General features: G+C 46.6%; 1 protein-coding gene across 6 annotated transcripts in view; it reads left to right on the top strand.

Moving 5' to 3' along the window:
• The window catches only part of FOXN3 (forkhead box N3), a 398,381-nt gene that overhangs the window by 361,445 nt on the left and 20,192 nt on the right, over positions 1–16,744 (top strand). For 4 of the 6 annotated variants that reach the window (XM_023511511.1, XM_023511512.1, XM_023511514.1 and 1 more), the window contains 2 exons: positions 3,207–3,272; positions 11,664–11,769. In XM_023511511.1, the coding sequence (XP_023367279.1) occupies positions 3,207–3,272; positions 11,664–11,769 (172 nt within the window). The remainder of the gene's footprint in view (positions 1–3,206; positions 3,273–11,663; positions 11,770–16,744) is intronic. The other 2 variants (XM_012803475.1, XM_003786976.3) reach the window with 2 other exon arrangements.

Raw genomic sequence — 16,744 nt, 5'->3', positions numbered from 1 at the left:
TGAAAAGATGCTGACATTGGTGATTAGAAAAACAGAAAGGAAAAATGCAATACATATCACCACACATCCACTAGATGGCTAAAATTTTAAGAGTGACAATTTCAAGTGTTGGCAAAAATACGAACTCTCGTTCATGGCACACACTCTTTGGAAGACAGTTTAGCGGTGTCCTGTAAAGTTAAATCATATTTACTAACAGTGACCCAAGAGAAATGAAAACATATGCTCACAAAATAGTGGTACAAAAGTTCATGGCAGCTTTTTTATAATATCCAAAACTGGAAATAATCTAAATGCCAATCTACAGGTGAATGGGTTGTGGTATGTCCTTTCACTGGAATACTATTCAGTAATGCCATAAATGGATGAATAACAGAAAGTGAATCAGTTGTTGCCCAGCCCAGGGGCAGGAAAGTCTGCAGAGGGACTCATGGAAATGTTGGGGTGATAGAAGTCTGTGTCGTGTTCTTTATCTTGATTATGGCGGGGATAACACTGGTGTGACATTAGCCAGAACTCATCAGACTCTAAACTTGAAATGGGCACATTTTATTCTATGTAAATCCCTCACAAAGTAAATTTTTTAAAGGATCACACTCACTGTCCCCAGGGGAAGGAGTCGCGCGGTAGTGTGCCAGTGTGCATAGACACATAATTACATTTTACATTTTTTCCTACCATTTGCAAGTTCTTGTGTTTGCCAGTTCACTCGCCAACATGTCAAGTGGGGAGACTCCCAAGCCTTGCTCTCTGCTCCGTTCTGCCCAAAGGGCTACTCGTGCAAGAGCCAATCCTTTCAGAATGGAGTGGGGTTGTGGATGAGATAATGCAGAGGCTGGATGTTGCACCCACCCAAAATGCCGGAGACTAGCATGAGTTTCTTGAAAGCTTCAGAATGTTTATCTGTGGAGGCATCAGGGAAGGCCAATCCAGTTAGAAGGAAGCACTGATGGCCGAGTCCTTCAGCATCTGTCTTTGTTTTGTTTCCCAGTTTGTGTTCATTCAGCTTGGGTGGGAGTGGAATTATAGACATACATTTGTGGATCTAAAGCTCTCCCCCAAGCTGCACCTTGGGGCTGCCCCACTTAGGTGCTCCTCGATTTTTTGAGTGTTGATCCTACACTCTCCATTAAATGTACCCTTTCTCTTCCTCCTTTTTTCTTTCTTTCATTAATGACGTCTCCTTTTGATCTGTGGCCATCTACACCTGCCCCATGGAAGTCCTCTTTTTTAAAATGTTCTGGCAGAGTAACTAAGAAAAGACTCCTGACGTCTTACCTGTGTTTCCTCTTGTCCTGGCCCCAGCATACCTTCTAGTCAGAAAAACTCTGGGTCTGGGTCACGTGGAGAGGTGGGGACCATCTAGACAGGCCAACTACCTGAATGCTTGCTTTCTTAAAGAGGGCAAATAAACTTTGCTTGACGGGAAGAAATAGTGTGTTTTCTTGGCTACTTACTGCCTGAGAAAAGAAAAGGCCCTTTCCAATGGGAGGAGAAGGAAGGAAAAGCCTGAGTTGCAGCAGCAGCTCTGGGGAACTGCTTACCCTCCCTGGGTGTGCCAGAAATCGTGCTGGGACTGAGTTTCCCTGGATCCTGGCAACAGGCCCTGTGGGAGGGACCCAGGGGGAGGGGCAGGGGGAATCCCAGGAGTAGTGAGGAAAACTTTTAAGCTTTTCAGTTAATTGTCCCCACTAGTATATCAGTGGGGAATGATGACTGGTCTAGGAATATCACCCTAGGAGTTGCCAAAGAAGTTAATTTACCTGTTTCTCATACAATATACTTATTAAGATAAACTTTTACTCCATTATGGAGTGTAAATAACAGGCCTCCTGCAGGCAAAATAGAAAAAAAAAACCCTGCAGAGTCAAGTTCTTTTACTTTTTTTCTTTCTGAGACTTTCTCTTCTGGAACCAGCATCATCCATATTATTAATCGCTTGTGGGTCTTTATACTGCATCACATTACTCCCTTGGAATTAAAGTGCACATATAAAGTATGAAAAATGTACTTTTTTAAACAGTAAAAAAGTAATTTTCTAGCATAATACCCAAAATAAAGTGCCATGGAGCCATTAGTAGTAAATTGAATTTTTTGGTATGTAATTTGTACAAAAACTGACAAGTGCGAGCCCCCCTCCCCCATCATTAGTCATTGGGTTTAGCGGACACAGAGGCAGTAATCTGCAAGGGAAGGCATTTTGATGTCGACTTCAATTGCACACTTCATTTATTTGGACAGGGCACAGGCGGCAGCTTCTGTCACGCGGCATCACCGCACTATTAGTGAATTTCGCCCCAGGGCAGCTGGGACGCTGTGCTGGGGCAGATGTTCTTTTCAGCCTATTCAGTGACCATTCTTGGGGGTTGTTTACCGTTGCCATGGTGACCTTCATTTCCATAGCAGCAGCGCTGCTGTTTCTCAGAGGAAAATGAATTTAGTTATAAAGGGATAATATTTTTCTCTGTCTCTATATAACCTGCCATCTGTCAACTGGTGGATCAGTAAGGATTCAGAAACCTATTAAGAATTATAGCATGAAGTGATGACTGGTTTTTATTTTTTTTTCTTTTCAGCCATAATAGATGTGGAAGCAAATATTGTGCCCCCCAACATCAGAACTTTAATTTTTTTCTTTATATTTTAAGAGCCTTCTTTAAAAAGTACCTTCATCACTGCCACCACTGCTGTTGCAAATATATAACCTCATAAAACACAATTTACATTCTGCTGACAAATGAAAATGACCAAATGTCTTGTTGGTATCTCACTAGATGCAGGTGTATTTAACGCTTTCTCTTTTTGACACCACGGGCCTTCCCCAGTTCATTAAAGATTCCTGCGGCTGAAGTTCCTATTGTCACTAACTTTCCTGCTCTTCACCCCAGGGTAAAAGCTGTAGGGGTGCAGAGATCAGCAAGTTATCAGGAACAGCACAGGGCAAATTATGAAATTAGCAAAACGAGAAGAGACCATGCTCGTCTGATGAAAAACTCAACTAACATGCCCCTCACATCTCATTCTAGAATGCCTTTTCTTCCTCTCAGATCCAAATGGGAAGAAAGTCACCTTTGGGATGGCTCGTCTAGTTCCTGGATTTCTTTTTTTCTCTGTTGCATTCGTAAACTGTAACTTACAGGGGGAAAAACCACACACACACACCAGCCCCGTTGTAAATAATGTTATTTATTGGTTGATTTTTCCAGATCCTGACATTGATGCTGCCAGTGCCATGATGCTTTTGAATACTCCCCCTGAGATACAAGCAGGTTGTGAGTAGATATTTCTATAGCCTACAGCACCATAGTTTGTGAACTTAACCTTCTCATTTATATACCAGGTCACAGGAAGAACTAATGCTAAAGTAGAACTTCCCTTACAGAATCACTTTAAAAACTACCCAAGTGCATGATTACATGCATATGCATATAAACACGCATTCATGCATATGTATGAATGAAGGCATAGGTGTGTTTCTAAGATGAGAAAGTTCTGTTATAATTTCAGGGCTTAAGACTTGGGGGAAGGGAAGCAGACCCTATAATGAGTCCCCGTGGAGAGACCTCCTTTTCTCCTGCAGACTTGTTCCTGTGAGTCCGTAGGTTCTGCTAGAAGAGGCTACGTGGGGCCAGCTTTACTGTCATGGAGCTCAGCAGTATCCATTTTTAGACTTTTTTTTCCCCTCTGGGACCTCATTAATACCAGGCTGCCATTTTGGAGAGGAACTGTCCGATGAGGCAGGTCTGATAGAGCCTGCCAAATCCTGGTAAGGAGACCATGGGACCCCCTGTGTCTTCTCCACCCAGGCTCCCATGCTACCCACTGTAGGTAGAGGGCAGGAAGATTTAGCTAAGCAGGGCTCCCAGCCTCTTGGCCAGTGCGCAAAGCCAAGTTTGAGACAGCTCTTTTCTTTACTTGGACTTCTTCTATCCACCACCTGATGTTTTTCTTCACCTCTGGAGCTAGCCTACTGTGGTTTTAGAAGAGTCTTCTTCACACTGTGACAAATGACCTTAAACAAAGACATTTGTCCCTTCCTCCTCCTGAGACCAGTGTGTGTGCCTATATCCCACACCCAGCCAGAACCCAGTTGAGCAGACAGACAGAATGCTGGTCTACCAGCGTCTTCTCAGCTTGTTGTCAGGACATTGATGAAACACGGGGCCTGGGGATGATGACATGAAGTGGCACCCAGCACCGTGCTACCACCGCTAGGGGCTGGACCTTCCACTGGTTTGGGGCATGACCTCCCGAGCAATGGGAATTCCTCACTTTTGGAGACAACAGTATTTTCCGCAGGAAAGCATCCATGCTCACACCCACAACGGGTGTCTTTTTGTCAATAAGGGACTGATGTGAAGTTCCACACTATCCTTCACTCCCCAACCTCTGCTTGTCCCAGCCTTCCTGACAGCTTTAGGAAGTTTGACACCATCCTTGCTTATTTGTTCCTTTTTTTAAAAAGACCCAAGAGATGCAGCTGAACATTCTCAAGGAGACTTATTTCTTTGCCTGGAGCTGCCATTACCTGCTCCTAACAGCTGAGAATCCTCATTCCCTCTTCGCTGAACTCCTATCGCCAGCGATTGAAATGTTAGGCTGCCCACACCTGGCAGGCAAACACCACTGCTTAGCAGATGGGTAACTGGTGCAGTTCTGTAACTAGCCGTTAACCTGGAATGTGGTTTTTAAATGACGTTTTAAGTTTCAGAGAAATACATATTTTTAAAAACCTCCGTTCTTAGAGGGTATGGCAGAAAAGTACAGACCAGATTGTAATCGAGTTACAAGGGTTTCTAAAATTAAGTTGCATAACTCATCATGGTGGAAACACTGATTTCATCAGAGCCATGGAAGATTTGAGCCCCTTCCTCTGCACACAGCCACTGTTCCACAGTGATGATTAGTTTTTTGAAAAAGTGCTTCTGATGAACTGCTTGCTGGGGTTAAGAGGGGAAAGAGGGATTATGGAAAAGGCAAGGGAATTGATTGATCATTGGCCGATCCTTAGCATCTTCCATTAAAGTCCATTATTGCTGGATTCTTGATTATAGGTAGAGAAGAAAAAGCATTGCTCCTGCTTAGTTCCGAGTTAGTTGTTCTCATGACTAAATGAACTTCTCCAGAACTTCTGCATCCCTATTAACACTCAAACTGTAAATAATTATTCTACCAGGGTATCCCTAGCAGTTTTTACATTGGAATGATGAATTTGAGTTATAATAACTCGGTGTCCATGTTTTGAAGCTGTAGGAACACTATTAGAAGGCTGTTACCACCAAATTCAGCCACAGCCTTCTTGAAGGCCCCAGGCCAAGAGGGAGGAAAGAACCAGGGGCCTGCAGAGGTCACGGAAGGAGATACTCATTGGCAGGAGCTGCAGAGAAGGGAATGTAAAGACTGGGCGGAGGGTAGGGGCCTCCTTGTATTCATCTTCCGGTTTGACCCCTAGCCCTTGGACAGTCCCCTGAAGGTCAAGTGCAAACATAGTCAATGGTTAGGTGGAGGAGTCCTTCAGGATTGGAGCATACCATAGGGAGGGCATGAAGATGCATCAGGTGTCAGTCTGGGCACCTTAGGAGGAAGCCCGGTGGCCCATCCTCCTAAGAAACACAGCCAGAGGTATGTATCCACAGCTGCCTCCCGCGCGCTCTTCCTTGTTCCATTCTCTCCCTGTCCCCACCCCGCACATGCGTTTATTTTCCCTGCACAGTGTTTCTTGCCTGGAGAGTTAAGACAGTACCTTGCCTTAAGGGAGACGCATTACAAACACAGAGTGATCAGGCCTCCATCCCCTGCCCTGCCAGTGTTGCCCAAGGCCTAGAAGAAGAGTCAGATGCAATTCCTGGGCAAAAATGCTTAAAGGCCATGGCAAGCTGCCTTCAGGGATGGTGTGTAGGTGGCCTGCAAGTGGTGTTTGTGTGCCATGTGGTTATATTCAGGCCTCCTCCTGACTCAGGGGGTACTGCCACTGCCCACGTGGGGAGCGTGGCTCCCGAGAGCACAGGCTTTCTGTCTGTGCATGGCCTGCCCATGTTTGCCCTCGGGCTGGCGTGGGAGAGAGTATCCTCCTACAGTGCTATTTATAGCCCCTGTTTCCACCTCCTGGGTCTCCCGATGGTCCCGTTTGTGGGGCCGCCACCCTGGTCTTTCTGCTGCTGTTCCCATTCAGCAGTCAGAGACTGGCCTGAGTGGCTTTTCCTTTATCATCACCCTTCGTAGCCTCTCCACTTTGGGTCACCAGATGGCAGCCACTTAGATCTTTTCCTGTCCTCCTTCCCTTGCTCAGCATCTGCGAAGCTAGCTCAGGGCTGGCAGGCTGGCCACCGTCCAGGGTCTGAGGGTGAGAGGGCCGCACAGAGCAAACTGCTCAGCAGCTGCTGAGAACCCCAGTCACTGCAAGCCTCTGATCTCCAGAGGGTCCTCATTGCCCCGGGGGAGTCCAGCACATCCTGTCTCACTTGGGCTGGAGTCTCCATGGGTCCCTCCACATCTCACTTCAGCCCGATGCTTCCCTTTCAGGGAGGCAGCAGTACGTACTGGTACTACAACATTTTGTGCCCCTGACAGCTCCCTCAGTGCATGTGACATTATTGTTTTCAGGCTTGGCCAGTTGGCAGCGTGGTAAAGATTCAGTAAGGAGAACCATCATGTCCCACATATTCTCCGGGATGCTCCTTCCAAAGCAGTCAGCTCAGAGCATGGCTGCTTCCTTACTTCTTGAACTTTGGAGTATGCTTCTAGTCAAATCCATTCATTCCCCCCAGTGGCTGCATTGCCTAGTTCCAGCCTCTACTCCTGAAGCACCTGCTTTGCACTTCCCCTTTGACAAGCCCCTTGAGTCGTCTTTAACACCAAAGAAGGAATTGTCATTCAGTCAGGAGAAGCCCGAGTACCTTGCTCATGTTATATAATACCTGGTTGGCAGATTCCCAGACATGAACTCTAGATAATAAAACAACAAAATGGACCAAGGGGGAAGTCAGGTGGGGGAAGGTATTTCTCCCCCTGCCTGGAGTTGGGGTTCTGTGTCAGACACTCCAGGCACCAGGAGTAGAAGTACAAGAAAGGCCACCAGGAAGTAGCCTGAGTCCTCCCGGGCCAGTCCCTCCTGAGCATACCTTCCAAATAAGCAGGTGGTAAAGCTGCCTTTGGGAAAGGGGAGGATGGTCGGAATCACCTGCTGCCCAGCTTATGGCCTCGGAGAGAACTAGCCAGGGCTGCCCTCCAAAGGCAGCAGTAGGTGCTCAGAGATTAATTTTAGAAGTTGTGGAAAATCAAGAAAGCTAATCGTGAGGGAGGCAGGAGAAGGGCTGATGGACAACACAGCATGGAGGAGAATTTGTCTGAGACCTGAGACTTCTTATTTTGTTAAAATAAGGATTCTATTATCACACTTAGATCACGGCCTCTGTCATGAGTGGAGCAGCTTGATTTGGCTCTGCCTTTACAAGTGAGGGGTACTTTCCTTCTAGTTGAGATCAGAAAGTTTAGAGCAGGCGTCGTCAAACTATGGCCCGCGGGCCACATGCAGCCTGCCTAGGACATTTATCCAGCCTGCCAGGTATTTTTGCCGCCACTGCCTGTCCTGCTTAGCAGCTGACTTGTCTTGAGGCCCGCAGTCCAGTCCTCCAACGGTCTGAGGGACAGTGAGCTGTTCCCCTGTTTTAAAAGTTTAGAGTCACTAAAGATCAGAGAACAGGTTGAGCAGCAAGCATTGGGAACTCTGGTGCTGATGTCCTTGGCACCTTATTCCAGCAACCCAAGTGCCTCAGATATGGGTCTTGTCTCCTAAGATCTAACTGGTCTAATAAACAAGGTGATGCTAGAGGTCTGTGCCTTCTCTAGTGAGAGCCACGAATCAGAGCAAGAAGTTGATTGCAAGTGTCTGGTTTCTTAGGATGCCTGTTACTAGCTGGAGCCCAGGAGCCTTTGAGTACACTGGCTGGAGGTGGACTGGCGGTAGGGGAGGTGGTCTTTAAGTGTCTCAGTATGCTTTCAGGGAAATAGAGAGCAAAGAAAGGGAATGAGGAGATGTCCTGAGAGAGACAGGCTGAAGGATGGGCTAATGTCCTGCTGGGCCCCATCTAGGACGTCATGGGCTGTGGACTTCAGAATGCCGCTCTCAGACGCAGACACTTTAGACTGGCCCTGACTTTTTCAGAAGCCACTTGGGGATGGGGCCAGAAAGGAGAAAAGATGGGAGGTACAGTTAAGTGTCACAGCTGGCTTCTGGCAGCCAGTGAGCAAATATGAACACATCCGCCATCTCAACATGGAGAGTATTGCCAATGACGAGGACGGAGAAATGCCAGGACTGGCAGAGGCAGCGTTTAGTTGCAGCTCATTTGAGAACAGGCTGCAGGATTCAGAGGAAGAGCGGCGTTTCCGTGCCAGAAGTCTTATGAGGTGCAGGAAATAGCTCAGGGAAAGCCTGTTAATGTGGCGGGAGAGCTGTGTCCATGAGATTCTCTTTGAACTGACTACAGTTCATTAATCGGGAAGATGTTTTCATGGTTAAATGCACAGTTAGTGATAACCACACAAAGCTTAATAGGCTGGAGGAATTTCCCCGTGTCCTGACCCCATTAAGCCCACTACCTTATAGGTAATTGGTAAGAAGATGCTGGGGAGGTGACACAGGAGGGTGGAAGAAGTGTGGCAATGACCATGATGATGGCGGTGGTGATGGGCATACCTGACGGGGTAGACACTGAGCTGAGCAGTATACGTAGCTTATTTGATCCTCACAACAAATAAGAGGCAGGTATATGCCTGCTGTACCCTCAGGAAACAGGTGCAGGCAGGTGCAGCCACAGAGCCAGCGATGGGGCAGGACTGAACCGAGGCCACGTTGCTTAGAGCTCACACTCTGATCCACCGTGGCGTACATGCTCCCCGACGTCTCAGTGAGGCGAGGAGAATCCAGCAAATGCAGTCTTCAGGGTGTGCGTGGTGAGTCCTGGCTTCCTCGCCTCATTGCCCTTCCTGCTGGGCATACCCTGTTGGTGTTGGGGCAGAGACTCTGCCCTGGGACTCTGTCCTCAGGGCAGCTTTCCTTCTGCACTGGGCAGATGACAGAGCTGGAAAGGACACCTGCTCTTTGACTTCCCTTTGCTCTCTCCCTGCTCTAGAGCACCTGAGTCTTTGTCCAGTTTTAGGCATTTTAGATGTTTTCCCCACAGGGCACGCTGGTGTGACATGCCCAAGGGAACAGAAGCACCACAGAGGGCCTGTGTCACGGGAGGTGGCCGAGCTCTTCGTCCTGGTCTGGGTTCCCTTATTGCAGGTTTCAGGTCACCTGAAGCAGAGGCAGCACAGGCCGCCTCAGGATTCCTCTTTAGGAAGCGCGTTGAGGACGATGATACTGATGAGTCCCGTGCATTTTCTAAACACTAGTGCCTTGCCTGACTCAGTGAGGACTCCAGGCCCCCATCTGTAAACTCCAGAGTTCTGCTGGTCTTTTGCGTATGTCTGGTTTTGAGAATTAATTGAGGAGATTTTTCCTCCTATGTTTTCTTCTAGAAGTTTTGTAATCTTAGTTCTTACATTTAAGTCTATGATCCATTTCTAATTATGAGATAAGGGTCAGAGTTCATTATTTTTCCAAACGGATCTCAGTTGATCTCGTGCTCTCCTTTCTCCCCATCTCATTGTCTTGGTACCTTTGTCAAAAAGCCGTTGGCCACCCATGTGCAGGTCGGTTTCTGGATTCTGTTTTGTGCCATCGCTCTGTGCACCTTTACTTAGACCAACACCACACTGTCTTGGTTCTTGTAACTTTAAGGAAGTCTTGAAATCTGAGAATATAAATTAGGTAGTATAAAGTTTAAACACTCTTCCTTATAGAGAACTCATCAACTGAGGAAACTGTGCTAGTTAGCTAAACACCACACTATAATATTTTTAAGGCACCTGGTAAGTCTCCCTCCTTAGATACTCTGATCTGAAATCGGGCTGGTAATCAGGTGTGCCTCCTCTCATTCCACCTGCTCTCACAGTTAGAGACTGGGGAGATTTTGGAACCCTGGATTGTACCGGTAGCACTGACTTAGCCAAGCGTTTGAATTTTATCTCCCATCCCACCTTCTGTAAGACCTAGCAACAAAGGCCTTACACAAATCCAGAAGAGAAATGGCAAAAATTATTAGCAGGAAGTACAGAAGGCCCAAGGAGTCCATAGTCTATAAAATTAGCCCATACTGATGAGTAAACATTCATCTTACATGAAGGACTTTTGATTAAAGGTTTGAAAACATGTTCTTAGAGACCTGAACAGTTAATTAAAAGTATATACAGGCAATGTGTATTGTAAGAGATATTTGTTCTATACAAATAATACTGGCTTTAAAAACAATATCCAGTGTGGTTTTCATTTTTGAATGAATAACTTTCTAGAGCCTTCTCAGTGGTCTTAATTTGGAAAAGCACCATATCCACCCTACCTTTGTAGGAGACTGTGCCAAGGCTATGTGAGCACAGCCAGGGCTCGGGGGAGTCTTAGAGCTGAGGCAGCATTAGCGGTCTTGGAGAAACGTAGAAGGAAGCAGAGATTCAGGACTTGCACAAAGTCACACAAGAAGAACTACAATTAAAACCTGCCAGGGTCACTTTCTGATGCTCACCTGGCCCCATAGGCACATACAGGGGTGTTGGCAGGTGCAGCAAGAGGCAGAGTATTAGTTTGAACCGATCAAAATTGCTGTTTGCAAGGTCAAAAAGAAAGATAGAATATCAGATTCCCTGCGGTACTCCGGTTATGTAAATGCTCCAACAATCAGATTGGTGTCAGGCTACTCAGAGTTTGCACAGAAAACGGATAGCATCTGGTGGTCACTGGCAAAGTTGGCTTAGGGTAGCTCCAGGAATGAGTGTGTTTGGGAGAAGGAGGGACGATGAGAGACCTCTTGGGATTTGCATGGGGGGCGCTTTAGGGAAGGAGGAAATCTGGCCCTTCAAAGTGGGCTCTGCAAGTCTAGGCGGCAACCCTTCTCTCCCAGTGACCCTGGGGGCCCCTTTCCTTGGGTAATGAACAGCGTTGTGTGGATGAACTTGTCGTGAGTGCTGAGGTGCCAAGAAGCTTATAAAATCGACTTTCTCTTATTGTTTCACTGTATTTTCTCTTTGTTGGATTGAGAATAGAGAGAAAGCTACAACGAAGCGTGAGGAAGTGCTTTGTGCGGTCACCTGCTGAATGGCTTGGAGTCAGGGCCTTTGAGATGTCCTTAGGACCTGGTCAAAGGGAAAAGGTTATTTTTAATAAATGCAAGAGCATAATATTTGAAGCATACTTTTCAAAACTTAACCATTTTTTTTAACCTAAGCATCAATAATTTGGTCATAAGCTATTGGTCCGACTTTGCTGACTAAATTACTCTTCTGTCTGTCTCGCTCATTTGTTACTCTTTCTGTCACTCTCTCCCCCAGAGAGAGAGTTGTGTGTGTGAGAGAGAACATGCTCTTCTCTCTTTCTCTGCTCTCTGTTTCTCCCCCTCTCCTCCTTTCCCTGTCTCCCTCCCTCCCTCCCTCTCCCTCCCTCCCTCCTTCTCCCTCCCTCTCCCTCCCTCCCTCTCCCTCCCTCTCTCTGGTATATCCAAAATTTCTGACTTTGAACAGACATCTGTACAGTACAATTCATGTACACTGTCTTTTTGCCTTTTCAGTTCCTCCAGGAGTGATACAGAACGGGGCACGAGTTCTGAGCCGAGGCCTGTTTCCTGGTGTCCGGCCACTGCCCATCACACCCATCGGGATGACGGCAGCTATGAGGTAAGGGGGACGCAGGAGGGTAGCATCTGTCCATGGGGCTCCTTTCAGGGATGGAGAGGATCAACTTCAAGCCAGTTAGTGGTCTGGTTGTTCAAAAATGCTAGCTGTCGTCCAAATGCTAGCTGCTTCTACGGCCACCAAATTATCCTGATCTCTTTGCAGATGAGGAGATGGGGTCAAGTTAAAATAAGTTTTTATCCTAAGAAGACAAGGTAAGGTGGGTCTTGGGAAATGGCAGGCCAGTTGTTAATTAGATAGTACTCTGACGGGTCTAGCCATAGACCCAGCCCTGTATGTCCACGTCCTGTGACTCTGGGCTGGCGCCTGACCTCTCTGGACCTCAGCTCCCTCATCCGTGAAACTCCTGTGCCTCCTAGGAGGGGCTGCAGTGAAATCAAGTGCAAAGTCACGTGCGGAGCGTGCTCTGGTAAGTGGTCTATAAATAGCAGGTGGCATCATTCCCCTGCTTCCGAGAATCAGGCCAGTTGCCAAACCACATGAACTCGTCCTTGGGACATTTCTTTCCTCCATGCTCTTCCCGACTGTCAGCCCCAGATCCAGGTCCACTGCTAGCTTGGATCCCCACAAGGACTATTGCTGAGCCCTCCCCCCATTTGCTGGCTGTTTCTCCACCCATGCTTGCCCCTACCTACTCCTAAACCGTACCCCTCCAGCCATCTGCCAGAGCACCTCCCACTGCATCACCCCGACATTCCTCTAACCTTTCTTTCTCCTTGAGTCACGTTTGCTCCCCAGCTCATACGAGCATGCAAGTGTATAGTCGTACAATCTCCTGTGTGTGGATTTCCCTCAGCCTTCACGTGCAAAGCGGCAGGTCCCTCAAGACCCATCACAAAGACGATTCCTTCCCAACACTTTCCTGAATGTGGCCTCTGAGCCAGCATCAGACACATTTCTCTTCGCTGTGAACTCGTGTACTCTTCAGCCCTGTGCTTCAGTCGCAGCCCTTTGCTGCATTGCCCTGGATGGCAGCAGTTTCTCTGCATGTCCCTGTCTGTCCTCAGTGGTCTTCTTCCTGAGGGTGGCGGCTGATGGCTTCGTCAGCCATTGTACCGTGCCTGACTTTTTGCTTTGGAAAGACCTGCCCGACTGAGCTGCGCCCCTTCCTGACGTTACCCCTTTCCTTTCTTTTTCACGTATGGATCAAGTCTGCACCTGAAGGCTACTTTGCTGTCATCATGTTTCATGTCCCAGAGGAAACCAACCCCGAGAGTCTGTTTAGCTGGGCCTGAGGGAGCTGTGAAGCCAGCCTTCCTGTGTAAACAGCCATGTGGCGCTTCCCGTGACCTTGCGTCTTTTAACTCTTCCAGCAAACCCGCCTGCTTTTCTAGGATGGAAGTCACGTCATCTTCATGGCTAACTTTGGTGTTGTATAGGACCTGAGCAGGGGGAAATTTTAGGAATTAGAATAAGTACAGATTATAAAAGCCCGTTATCGTTTCCACTCACCGATAACGGGATACGTTCCAAAAATACATGGGGTCTTTTTCTTGTACTTCTCCACTACCTGTCCTGGTTACCCTTAGATCAATTCTTCTTGTGTTCTTAAGTGGCAAGCCTCATCCATGAAGCCAAAATACCAGTCCCCTTGCCTTACGTTATGAAAGAGACAAATTCTTTATTTCATTCTTTCTTAAAAGAATCACCTCCTACTTGAAGAACAAAGAATCACCTCCTACTTGACCATTTTGGTTGAAAAGACTTTGAGACTGTAGACGGCTCTCAGTTGAGGCAACAATGCATTTTCCTTAGCAGACTCTTAAGTGTCGACCTCTAGTTTATTGTTTGGACATGGAGAGTAGCTCTTGCTGGGGTTCCAGTCATTCCATGTGGTAGGACACAGAAGAGTCAGGCAGACCACCGGTTGACCTTACGCAGGAGCTGCCTCCTAATTTTAGTTGTTAATCTAATGGAATATATTATGCAAATTTTACTGATGATTACTCTCTAGACCAATGTTTTTCAACCTTTTTTATCTCCCAGCACTCTTGAACCTGTAGTTAAACTTCCCTGGCACACTTAAATTATGTTGATCCAAAAAAAGAATAAGCTGGGCACAGTGGCTCATACCTGTAATCCTAGCACTCTGGGAGGCAAAAGTGGACAAAGCAGGTGGACAGCCTGAGCTCAGGAATTTAAGACCAGCCTGAGCAAGAATGAGACCCCCATCTCTACTAAAAACAGAAAAACTAGCTAGGTGCTATGGCAGGAGCTTGTGGTTCTAGCTACTCAGGAGGCTGAGGCAAGAGGATCACTTAAACCCAAGAGTTTGAGGTTGTTGTGAGCTGTGACACCATGGCACTCTACCAAGTGTGACAAAGTAAGACTATGTCTCAAAAGAAAAAAAAAAAAGAATATACTTACTGTGCTTTGAACTTCTTTCTAAAATAATTTAATGAATGGTCTTTTTGCAGCATACCTTAGATCCTCTCATGGCACACCAGTTGAAAATCACTGCTCTAGGGGCCTTATTTTAAATATTGATATTTTTCTGATTAAAAGGTAACAAAGCACTACTATAAAACCACGAAGTCTTGTTTCCCTTTAAAGAGTGAGCCCCTCAGTTGTCCTCCTTCCAAAGTAAAAGGCCACCACAAAACAGTTTCTGGGCTAGTCTTATGCATCAGTCCAGAGACAGAAACCACAGCAGGTATGTGAACAGAGAGATGTCAGGGTAAAGAACTGTTAACCAGGTAGAATGTTATTAAGCAGGTAACTGAAAGGGTAAAAAGACAACTCAGGATAGCATGGAGGGGAAAATTGGAGGAAGCAGCCACTACCTACAGGGCTGAGGGAACACAGGAAAGAGGCTGGAATGATGGTACCCTGGAGCTGAAACTCAGAGCTGTGCAGAGAGTGCAAGGGTGGGAGGCAGGATTTAGACCGGGGTGGGGGGGCAATGGTGCTGGTGCTTACGAGGGGACATGGTTCTACAAGTGTTAGAAAGAACGCAAACTGGATCCAGCAGCTACCTTAGGGATGGATGCCACTGCTGCTGAGGTTCCCAGGCACTGCTGGGGTGACGCCAGGACAGGAAACGGACAGGCAGGCTGGAACCAGTCCCTTCTTCTCCTTTCTGGTCTTTATATGGCACCCCCTGGTGGCAGAGTCTGGCACGGAGCCAAGTGGCAAAGCTGAATGTAGTTTGCACAGCCCAGCCCTGCCCCCGCCAGGGGCCCAGCGTAGGAAAGGGTATTGAGGCTGGGTTGGAGGCTGCGTGACAAAATAGCTTTGTGATTGCACGGCTTGGTCAATGTCTGTCCAACAGCATACGCAGTCTAATTAACGAGTGACCTTCCTGCATGAGAGGAGTTCTGAGCAAAATCGTTTTGGTAAAATGTGCAACCACAGTTTGCAGGAACAAGTTATCATTTACATAAATAAGAGGTAACCAGTGGAGAAAACCATTGTGCATTCTCAGTAAACTGTCAGTACCAATTCTCAGTAAATACCAATTTTGTACCTGCCCCCTCAGTTTTAAAGGAAATTATGGCGAGAGGGGAGAGAGCTCTGTAAGATTAGGGACACTTGCTTGTACTATCCTTGCCTTCTTTGCATAGGGCAAAGAGTGGACACTGAGGTGCTTTCAGAAAGAGTGAACACAAGCAGAGCTATGCAGACATTTGCATAATCAGTGTCTGTGTGTAAAACCCTTAAGAAATATTTGGGGGAGGGGCGGCTCTTGTTTTGCTCTTTCACATTCATTGTCATTTAAAATTTTTTTTGTTTGACCACGTGTCAGTTGAACCTAAACTCAGCTGAGGTTAAAAGGAAAAGACTCCAGTAGAGAACAGAACACCACCAAATGTTGTCTGCTGCAGCACGTGGCAGTGCCCAGGGATCCTGTAAGTGTTCACATGTTTACAGGGGCCTGGGGAGGCTGGGGAGAGTCATTAGCACCCACTAAAGAGCAATTTTCTGCTCTCCTTTGTGTGACAGATTTTCTGTGTGAGTCTAAGTGACTTCTCCTTAAGTGAAAATATTTATCTTTCGGGGATTTTTTTTTTCCCTCCACTGAGTGGCAAAGGCCATGTTTGTTTGTCTTAACTCTGAAACTGTTATTGACATAGATGAAGTGTTACTTTTATTAGCTAATCATTACACAGCCTCTATTTGCCGGGTTCCTTTGCATATAATTATGATGTGAAATCTCCTTGTAAGAGTATCTGTCAATAGTGTAATTGACTTTACGGTGTTGACTTTTTACTCAATAACCTCAGAGATTGGCCCATCCTTAGATGTTGGAAACCTGCTTATTTTTAAATTTGTCTGGGCGTCAAATCCTCAAGACACATCATCCTCAAAATAACTACCCACACATCTTAAAGCTCACAGCTGCTTTCCCAGTAAAATGCCTTGCAGAAATGACATTGAATGGAACCAATGATGACAGTCCAGTAAAAACTGTTGCTGCATTTCTTGGAAAAACAAGTTTCCTGGGTCTATACGCGATCGCTATGTGACCTTGGGCAGGTGCACACGGGCTTCTCACAGGGAAACCTGTATCTCCCTGGTGGATTGTTAGAATTAACACACAGTAATGTGCCTTGCACACAATCAGCACTATGCAGGTGTTTGACGAATAATGTGGATTTGCCCGACTCACCCTCATGGACCTTCCCACATCGCCTTCCAGAGCACCAGAAGCTAAGCCCCAAACTTTAGGAGAGGTTCAGATTGAACTTCTGTACCCATCTTCAGCACGGTGTACATTTGTTATCAAAGCCATTGGCTTTGAGGAGTGATAGCCGTAGTCTGTACTACAAAGTCTAGACCACAGACTAATTGTACAACTAATTGTTGCACAATTACCACTGAAGCTGTTGGATGTTATTTGGGTGTTCAAAGACCTCAACTGAAAACTGCAATGCCATGAAACCTAAAGCAAGTCAGGCATTAATTGTAACATGAACCTGCTGTCTTCAAGGGTAGAAAACATTAATTCTTTTTTTTT

Source organism: Otolemur garnettii, unplaced genomic scaffold (assembly GCF_000181295.1).
Source record: "Otolemur garnettii isolate 467f Iridium unplaced genomic scaffold, OtoGar3 scaffold00020, whole genome shotgun sequence".
NCBI lineage: Eukaryota > Metazoa > Chordata > Mammalia > Primates > Galagidae > Otolemur > Otolemur garnettii.
This window is presented reverse-complemented; position numbering and strand designations above follow the sequence as displayed.